The sequence below is a fragment of the Haliaeetus albicilla genome, chromosome 22 (genome assembly GCF_947461875.1).
Source record: "Haliaeetus albicilla chromosome 22, bHalAlb1.1, whole genome shotgun sequence".
Taxonomy (NCBI): Eukaryota; Metazoa; Chordata; class Aves; order Accipitriformes; family Accipitridae; genus Haliaeetus; species Haliaeetus albicilla.
Window position 1 is genome coordinate 6,316,171 of NC_091504.1, and position 9,812 is coordinate 6,325,982.

General features: G+C 51.0%; 1 protein-coding gene across 5 annotated transcripts; it reads left to right on the top strand.

The window, feature by feature from the left end:
• The first annotated feature begins 175 nt into the window (after positions 1-175).
• Positions 176-8,472, top strand: CDC42EP2 (CDC42 effector protein 2). Of its 5 annotated transcripts, none has more exons than XM_069809398.1 (3): positions 176-592; positions 6,583-7,402; positions 7,552-8,472. In XM_069809398.1, exon 2 carries the CDS (start codon positions 6,677-6,679, stop codon positions 7,388-7,390), a length of 714 nt encoding a protein of 237 aa, XP_069665499.1. In that variant the 5' UTR covers positions 176-592; positions 6,583-6,676; the 3' UTR covers positions 7,391-7,402; positions 7,552-8,472. The 5 variants fall into 5 exon arrangements, with proteins under 5 accessions (XP_069665499.1, XP_069665498.1, XP_069665500.1 ...); XM_069809397.1 differs by lacking the exon at positions 176-592 and adding an exon at positions 656-809; XM_069809399.1 differs by lacking the exon at positions 176-592 and adding an exon at positions 1,072-2,043.
• The last annotated feature ends 1,340 nt before the right edge of the window (positions 8,473-9,812 follow it).

Sequence of the window (9,812 nt, forward strand, 5' to 3'; positions counted from 1 at the left end):
ATCTTTTGCCGATTTTAGCACTTCTCACCCCAAATGAAAATGCCGTTTTTTCCCAGCATGGGTTAAAGAGGGTTTTTTTTTTTCCCCCTGCTTTTTTCAGTTTCCAGATTTTTGGGGTGTTTTTTTTTTTCCACCTGCTGCAGGAGCAGAGGAACAAAACCCCTTTTTTTTTTTTCCCCATTTTTGGCTTTGAAGTTCCTTGTCCAGCCTCAGTTTCCCCTCCTAAAAACGCTGGTTTTGGTTAGAACACAAGCGGGACAAGCTGGGTGCAGGGTGCTGGGGGGGGGTGGTCAGGTTGATTCGAACACATCAGGACTGAAGCAGCCAGCATCTCGTTTGCCTCTTAATTAGATGATCCTTGAGGACGAGGCTAATTTGGGATTTAAACGAGTGACAGCTCCAGCATTACAAGTTGGCCAAGGATTTGGGGTGGGGGGAGGCAGATTTTTCCAGCTTTATTTTTCTTTCCCCAGGGATTTTTCTAACAGAGAGCTGCATCGCTGTGTCTTCCCGCGGTGGAGCGGGGAAATCGAGGCACGATGGCGTTCCTGCCCGCCGTGGGAAAGGTGAAGCCATCTGGCTCTTCATCCCGGTGAGAAGCGAATGCCGTCGTTACGTGTTTTGGGAAGGGGGGGAGGAAGAAAAAAAAAAAAGGAGCACCCTCCCGGGAAGGGGAAAGCGAGGCCCCGTGCCGGGGTGGGGCTTGCACGTTGGCTCGGTGCCGGCTGCGCCGACGCTCCGGCATTGGGAGGAAGGGAACGGCCGCGGTTGGCTCTGGCTCAGCCGCCAGACCGGGAGGAAGACGCGCGGTGAGTATCAGCCGCGACCCCGGTCTTGCTTTCCGGTGAGACCCCCCCCCAACCCCGTTTGCCGTCCCCGCTCTGGGTCACCGGTGTCGGCATCGGGTGTAGCCGTAGGGTGACGGTGGGGGACACGGCGGTAAATCTGGGAGCTGGGCGGGGGGGGGTTCGGCCTCTCTTCCCGGTAACTCACGGCACCGGTTTGCAAATCCCTACCGCTGCGAGCGGTCAGGCCCTGCGTCGCGATGCTGAGGATGAGGTGGGGGGGGCAGTTCTTTTTCGTGCCATTAAGGATGTTTCTGTGTCCCCGTCACATCCCTGATCCCCAATTTAAAGGGTGAGGGGGATGATTCCATCCTTTTTTCCAGGGAAAAAAAGACCGGATCCCTTCCCCTGTGCCCCCCACCCCCACCTTTTTGCCCCCCTCCCCGGTTCTCCGCAGCCACCTCTTAATTTTAGCCCCCAGCTGCGAGGTTTCTGCCTGTCCCTGGCTTAAATTAGCTGACAGATCCCCAAAATAGATGGCGTGCTTTCGGGGAGGGAGGCCGGATCCTGCTCTGGGAATTTTTTTCGGGGTAGATTTTTTTTTTTTCAGTGCAAACAGGGAATTCACGGATTTGGGGACTTTTAAATTCACATTTCAAGGAGTTGCCCGGATAGCTGGAACAGACTCTGACCCCGTCACGGGGAAAGAGCAGCGACCTGTGCCCTCATCCCACCCCGAATGCCTGCGCCACGATCCCTACCCGGGAATTCCCGGCGCTCCCCCAGCATCGGGTGGGGCTTGGCCTGGAGGAGCCGCACTAAAGAGCTGTTTTCCCTGGTTTTAAGGCTTTTTCCACCCCCCACCCCCCGCCAACTTCTCAGCTTCGGTTTGTTGCCGCTGCAGTGGGGTGCATGGCACGCAGCTGGGGAAACTGAGGTACAGGAGGGGTTCGGCTACGGTTGAGGCCGCCGCATTTTCCTACTGTGCGCCGGCATTTACTCATCCTCAAGCTTTCCACCTTGGATTTTCCTTATCAGTGAAAATCTCTCCCTGATATCGGTGTTTTCCTGGTCCTGGGGAAAAAACCCGGGAGTGTTTGATGATGCAGCTGTTAGGAGGAGACGGCCGGCGCTGCCGTGTCCCGCACACACCTTGCCGTGGTGTCCCTCGGCACGGAGACCTCACCAGCAGCGCTTCCCTCCCCGCTTGCCCATCCGGTGCGCACCGCTTATCCGGATTCGGCGCTGGATGCTTGAGGTAGGACAGCGACGGCACTGCGATCCTGCGGAGAGAAATTAATTCTCCATTTTAACCGATTTCAGCTTCTGTGATAACCAGGATGATCTCGGATAAATCTTTCCCCATGGATCGATGCTGGCTGACGGGGCATCAACCCACAGGCTTTTGGCATCGCTCCGAAACATCCTTATTCCCTAAAAAAATCTGTAATCCCCATCCAGAAGGGTCGCTATTCCCCAAAGGGTCCGTTTTTTGCACCCTGGCGCTCTTCCAGCTCGGGGACCACGGGAAAAGGGGGGGGCGTTTTCATCTCCCACGTGAATATCCCTTCCTCTGTGGGGGATACAAGGCCAAAACCTCTTTCCAGGTGCAAATTTTTAGGTGAGGATTTTCCCTGGGCACCGATAAAAGGTGCAGAAAGGGTCAAGAGGAGGAAAGATGGAAGGAACTGGCTTCATTTTCCGCAGCGGTTGCTCACTCGCTTGATTTCCACACCTTCAAGTGGGAAAATGAGTTTAAGCCACTGTCGTTTAATCACTATTTTTGCGGGATCTTGATAAAATAGTTTGCGGAGACGCCGGGGTAGGAAAATTGCTGCTCTGTGAGTAACCAGGGGGCTGAGGAAGTGCCAGGTCTTTGCGTAATGAAGCATAAAATGCTGAAAATGGGCTAAAAGAAACAAATTTTTCTGTAGCAAAGCACAAAATGCTGAAAATGGGTGGAAAGGAAACAAATTTTCAGGTAGCAAAGTCTAAATTGCTGAAAACAGACAGAAAAAGAAACAAATTTTCACGTCCTGAAGCCTAAGTTGCTGAAAGTGGACAAAAAAGAAACAAAACGTTTGTGTCCCAAAGTCTACATTGCTGAAAACGGGCAGAAAAGAAACAAATTTTCATGTAGTGAGGCATAAATTGCTGGAAACCAGCAGAAAGGAAACGAATTTTTGTGTATCAAAGCCTAAATTGCTGAAAATGGGCAAAAAAGAAACAAAATTTTCACATAGCAAAGCCTAAATGTCTGAAAACGGGCCAAAAAGAAACAAATTTTTTTGTGAATCAAAGCCTAAACTGCCAAAAACAGGTGGAAAAGAAACAAGATTTAATGTACTGAAGCCCAAATTGATGAAAATGGGCAAAAAAGAAACAAATTTTACCCTGTAGGAAATTTTACTTCCATAAATCGGGGAAAGGGGCGAATATCCCAGAGGTAGATGTCAGCAGAGATGGTTGGACGGATGTTAAATCTTGTGCCTCAAGCTTTCAGCTGATTTCTTAACGACGAGAAGCTAAAACGAAGCCTGATGTGGGGCGCAGGTCAAGTTTAAGTCCTTGGATCCTCTCTTGAAGCACCTCCCGCTTTTATCCTGCCACAAAACATCTAATTTTCCCCATTTCTCTCTTTACCGACAGCCATGAGTCTCGTTGCATGGGACACCTGGATTATTCTTGGGTTTTAATGAGTTTTTAGTGATGGTTCTGTCATGAAATGCTAATTAGCAGCAGCGTGGCAAATCGCCATCCCCCCTTGACCGAACCACAGTGCTAATGGGGTACGTCTCGTCACGCAGTGTTAATTGGGAAGCGGAAAACTTTTGGTTAAAGACTTAAATCATCGGGGGATGCACCCGGCGGGCTGGGAAGAGGCACCTGCGGCAGCTTGGCTGACGGGGGGATGCACCGCACGGATGAACGCTGGTGAAAACACCCGTAAATAAGTTATCGCAGGTTTTATTTTGGTTTTACTCCCTTTCCGACTTGTTTTCCACCTGTTTTGCATCACTACTACAGGGAATTGAGTGCAGTGGTAACGCTCCCATCTTTTGAGCAGGTTTACTTGATTGCCGGTGCAGGAAAATGCCGGGAAAAGGGATTTTAAGGATTTCTCTGATCAAAAAAATCCCTATTCCCCGTGCTTTCGGGGCCCACTGACCCTTTCCCAGGCTGCGCTGGCAGCAAATCCCCTTTTTTGAGGTCTTTTCTTTCTCCCTGCGCACAAAGGGAAAGGGCGCTACCCGCAGCCCTGAACTTTCCCAGCGTTCACCCGGCCCCGGGAGCTCGCTTCGGCGCTCGCGGCGATCACAGGCGGCCTTTGTCCCAGCCCAGTGGGGTGCTGGGTTTTCAGCCGGAGCCCAGACTGGGGAAAAGGAGGATGGAGCGGGGGAGAAATTGGGGTGAGGGAGAGCGATTTCTGTGAAGATGTTGAACCGAAGCTCCTGTGTTGTCCGGGAGGGGGAACAATCCTTGTCATGGTGGTGGTCTCCCCCCGGTGCACGCTCGTCTCCATCAGCATCATCCTACATCCTAACCTGAAAATATTAAATATTTCTGACTGACGAGAGGTTTTTTTTCCTACAAATCCACTTTTTTTTTTTTCCCCTAATGATTTCAGCGCTTTTTTTGCAGCTAACCCACGACTGTGGGTTCCCCAGGGTGGCACTGGGGAAGCTGACTGAGCAAGGGTGCCTTGTGGCCACGCATCCGACAGGCGTTTTGGGAAGCACCGGTGCTCCTCCGAATCCAGATCTCCATGAAGAAGCACTTCCCTCAGTCCCCCTCTCTGCGTCCAGCATCGGCTCCGCCGTCATCCTCTCGCCCCCCTTTCCCCGATGTCCTCACGGCGCCTGTATTTCACGCGAGCGGCGCAGCCGCCGCTTCTGCAGGCTGTCATTACGCCACCCGCTTTAATCCGCCCGGGATTAACGAAGCCGAATTCTGCATCGTCAGGATTTTTCCCTGGCTGGAGCCGCCGGGAACGGGCTTACCGGTGACTGCGTTCCTCCCAGGGCCGCGTTCCTGATGCTGACGGCATCGTCGGCATCTCGTCCGTGCTTCGTTTCGAGCCGTTTGGGTGATCTTCTGCCGCTCCATCTCCTCTCCCCCACGCTGCTGTCAACCCAATGTGACCTCGGGAGCGTCTCCGGCTGTAGCAGTGTGTACGTGGGTCTCCGCAGGCGGGGAGATGTAACCGTGGTGTTTGGCACCAAGACGAAGCAATTGGGGGGGGGGGAAGGGGAATAAAGTGAGCAGCGTAGACAGGACGAGACCACAGATGTGGTTTCGGCAGTGCTTTCTACTGATAACGACGGTGCATCAGGTGGTTGAAGGTGAACACGGGATTTTCCATCCCTCTGTGTATTATTATTATATTTTTAAGAACAGATTCAAGGGGCAGTGGGCAGGTGTGGTTCGGGGAAGGGACAGGACGATCCAGCAGCCCTCTGCAGTCTCAGTGGGACTGTGCCGCCTCGAAACCCCAGCGCTTGAAATCCCAGAGCCAACACCCACCGACTGACGCGGTGTTTAACAGCGCCGAGCGCGCGGCTCTTGCTGTAATTGAAACGCCAGCCCTCGGGGAGGTCACCTGGCTCCATTCATCCGGCGTCGGCTTCAGACTGGTTTTTGCTGGCTCTTTGGCACCATCCGGGGCGGGTTTCGGCCGGAGAAAAGCACCTGATGTGGTTACTGGGGCTGTAAAACACAAGGGGAACAACTGTTTCCCAGCTGGGCTTTGCGTTGTTCATCGGTAGCGGCTGATGGGAAAACCACAACTGGGGAATTGCTTGTGACCTCTTGCTAGGACAGTTCAGGGGTTGATTTGAGGAGCAGGGCTCAGCCGTGGTGGTTTCGGTGGTGGTTTCATCGTTGGGTCTCGCTTTCCAAATGGGGACGTACCAGGAGGTGTGTTACAAACAGCGTAAAACGGGCTGGAAGCAGTTACAGGCGGTTGTTTTAGCGGTGGCGGGGCTCAGTGCCGGACAAACCTGTCTCTAAATGACTTAAACTCTGTTTTCTACTTGTAGTCAACAGCAGATTGGATACGGTTTTACAGAAACATGGAGAGATGGCATTTTTTTCCCAGAAAGTTAGTGATAAAGGCTAAATCTCCAGACCCTTCACATGCTGATTTTAAAAAGTAATGCTCAGGTGGCCTGAAACGCATTTCATCCCTTTTTCTGTCCCACCAAGGCATCTCCCGAGGTTGTGCGTAATGCTATTATCACCAAAATTTCCCATTTTTACTTTCTTCCTCCCTACAGCTGAAAAATCAGGCCTAGAACTGAATGCATAAACTGTCAAGGGTTGAATGAATATGACTAAAACGGGAAAAAAACCAACTTCCTTCCCCCTCCTGCCTTAATCTCTATTATCTTTTATTTTAGCTCGTCGTTGGGTGGGGCTGGGTTATGCACGGCCAAGAGGAGAGAGAACTGAAATGTTCTGGGCTAGAAAAGCCACTTTCCAATGCTGTGCTCTCCCAACCTTTTAACTCCGGACCCCGATTCCACCGTAAAGATGCAAATCCTCTTGGATTTCCTGCTCTGACTCTGTTCCTGATTTTTCTCCCACTCGAAACCAATCTTGAGGAGAGGCCCTGTGTGCCTGGATTTAATTACCTGGGTTGTTTTGTTATCGATAACGCAGCCAACAAATTTTAGATAGAGAACCAGAGAACGTCTGGAATTAATTTCCTGGGACGTGTTGACGTTGAGGATCTCCGTCCTACATGTTATAACTTGCTTTTAAGCATTTTTCCTTTTTTTTTTTTTTAATTTTGCAGATTATTTTTAAAGCCCGCGTTGCTGAGGTCTAGGAAGGCTACCATCTCTTGAGTTGGCTGGACTTGGCGTGGAAGAGCTTTGCTCCTTGGTGAGATGTCCACCAAGGTGCCGATCTACCTGAAGAGGGGCAGCAGGAAGGGGAAGAAGGAGAAGCTCCGCGACATCCTCTCCTCCGACATGATCAGCCCGCCCTTGGGCGACTTCAGGCACACGATTCACATCGGCAGCGGCGGGGAGAGCGACATGTTTGGGGACATCTCCTTCCTTCAGGGCAAGTTTCATCTTCTCCCCAGGACCGAAGGCAGCTTCGACTCCGACAAGGACAGCCCCGACGCGGCGCCATTCGAATTCTCCAGGACGGCCACCATTTCCGGATGTGAGCAGCCGTCCTCGGAGACTTCATCTCCCCTCCTCAAAAACGCCATCTCCTTGCCCGTCATCGGGGGGCCGCAGGCCTTGACGCTGCCCTCGGCACAAGCCCCGCCAAAACCGCCGCGGTTACACCTCGATGACAAAGCTCCGTCGGCGCAAAGCTGGGAAGGTGGGGAGGAGAACGGCGAGGGCAGAAACGCCGCCCTGCTGCCGCATCCCTGCGCCTCACGTTTCGCCGCCCCGACGAACGGCTTCGCCGAGGAGAAGGGCAACGCCGAGCCATCCTTCCTCTCCCATGCCGGCTCCCTCCTTTCCCTCCATGTGGATTTGGGGCCGTCCATCTTGGAGGATGTCCTGCAAGTGATGGAGAAACACCAAGCAGAGAGAGTGGGTGGATCTATACAGGATTCGGGCAGGCAGGAAATCTTGACGTGAAGACAACTCAAGGTAAAGACGTCGATAAGTGGATTATTATTATTATTTTGGGGGTTTTATTTTCTTTCAATTTCTTAAATTACGGCTCAAACTCCCAAGTTTGACTCCACACACCTTCCCTAATCGGTGCACTGATAGCGATGTGTCGTTTCCTCTCGTAGAGCCCGTCGTGCAAACGGGATGTGAGCGTTTATCCTCGGCGCCGCTCCCCGCAGACCTCCGGCTATTTCCTCAGCACGGGGAGAAAAAAAAAACAACACCCTACGAAGCCAAGACGAAACAGGCAGCACTCGCTGCTGGATTAAATCGACGCTTGCCTGTATCAACTTCACCTTTAGCAACGGATCGAACCGTAGGACTGCGCCGACCGGTAGAAAATAAGACACGGCGCCGTTATAAATGTTTGTTGTACTGGATGGGATGAAACAGCGACGGTTGAATTCCCAGATGTCTCGTTCGGGAGGATTTTTGGGGGTTTGGGGGTGGTTTTTTTGTTTGTTTGGTTTTTTTTGCTTGAAGAGGGGCTGCGGTTTGCACTCAGTCGAGGCGAGGGTGTGACACTCGCTGTCTGCCAACCACCTGACTCATCAAGGTGATGTCAAATGTCAGCCTTCGACTTAATTTTCTTTTGAGATCCCACAAATTGGTAAATCTAGCGGTTACATGGCAAAAGGTTCCATCGGGCTTTAACGTTGCGCCACCTCTAAGGAGAAGCTAAAAGCTCTCCACGGAGAAGGTAAAAAACCCCTCTCGGGCTGTATTTTTAGCAACTCAATCTGTGGCTGGAGCTTGGGGTTGGAATTTAAAGTCGTAAATAAGATGAAAAAAAACCACCAACGACAAAAAAAAAAAGCTAAGTGAAGGGTGAGTGACCACCCGGCCAGATTCCTGCATGATGGGGTGAAATTCATTCTCCCGAAAGACGCCGTCTCCATCAATCGCAGATTGTTTGGATGGACAGAGAAACGAGGGGGTGAAACGCTTCGGCATGCAGAAAGGAATGCGAATCCCTTCTGCTTTTTAAAAAATAATAATTAAAAAAAAAAAAAAAATCACTGGAAATGCCAATTCTGCTGACGTTGGGGCGAAAGACCTTACCGCCCAGCTGCGAGGGCTTTCTTTCATTCTCTTTCCCGGTCTCTGAATCAAGGACAAGAGAAGCCTGTTGGACTCAGTAACAGTGTAAAAGCGAGCAAGACCTCGTTTCCTAGAGGCCGTCATTAATTAACTGCATCATTTTTAACTGTTTCTGGTAATTTTAGCCCACAATGAGGCTGGGAGTCCCCCCTAGTAAGGAATTAAGGCACCTCTTGAAGAGCACACTGACTGTTTGCTGGCTTGCTGGAGCCTGACTGTGTATTTCTTTACATCATTGATTGCTGTTTCTTACAGGTATCGTTAAATAACGAGTCATTAGATTAATGAGCTTGTAGCTCATCACCGCACAATTGTGTCCCTGCTCTTGCTTACTCTCACTCATCTGTGTCGGGCGGGGCACTCTCGCTGTAAGCCCAAAACACTGTTTTGGTGGAAACACCAAAAATTTGGGCTTAAACTGCTTTTTCAAGCCTTCAGCCTGCAAAATAATTAAGACAATGAGGTTAATTGAGCTTGGTCCAGGCAGCTGCTGGGTTTAATTTCTATTTGATTTTATGCTGGTAAGGTTCAACCCTTACCTGGTCTAAACTGATGGCACTTCCTCCGAATGACACCCATCCATATGGCGGTGACTTATTTTTATTCATTTTAGGATTTTTCTTACCAGAAATAATTCCAGTGATGGGATGGGCGCGTTTTAGAGCATCATTTGTAATTAATTTACCCTGGTGACAACATATTTTGATGGGAGACGTGGCTTTGTTTCCCAATCCCCTCTCCTTGCTAACATGCCGCAGCTACTTTTTGGTCAATTTGAAGGAAAAAAGCCCGGAATGGATTGTTTTGGGCAGCTTTCAGAATGCTTTGGCATTGGTTGGGTTTTTTTTGTGGCCCAACACCTTTGTGCAGAAGTGGGGTGGGTTGTGACAACACAGAGGTGCTTGTTTTCCTGGATTTCACCTTAATTAGTGAATTAAAGAGAGCCAGGGATGAAGATGTTTGAGTTTGCCCCCCACCTCTGCCTAATTACCATCAGCAATTACAAAACAGTCGCTGCCGGATCTGGGCAACGTTGGGCAGCAGCTTCCCCCCATTTCGAAGTAACGCCATGGAGGTAACGGCTAAGATCCCCTTTTCTCCCCCCTTTTTGCTCCTTCCACTTGTTCCAAGCTGGGGGATGGATTTTGGGGTGTTAACGGCTTTAATTTGGCACCTCACTCACTCTTGACAGCTCCCGCCTGCATCTGAGTGGATCCGTCCCTCCCCGATCATCCTGCACTGCTCCGGTGCCGGAATTACGGTGCCTTCCCAAGGTGACAGCTCA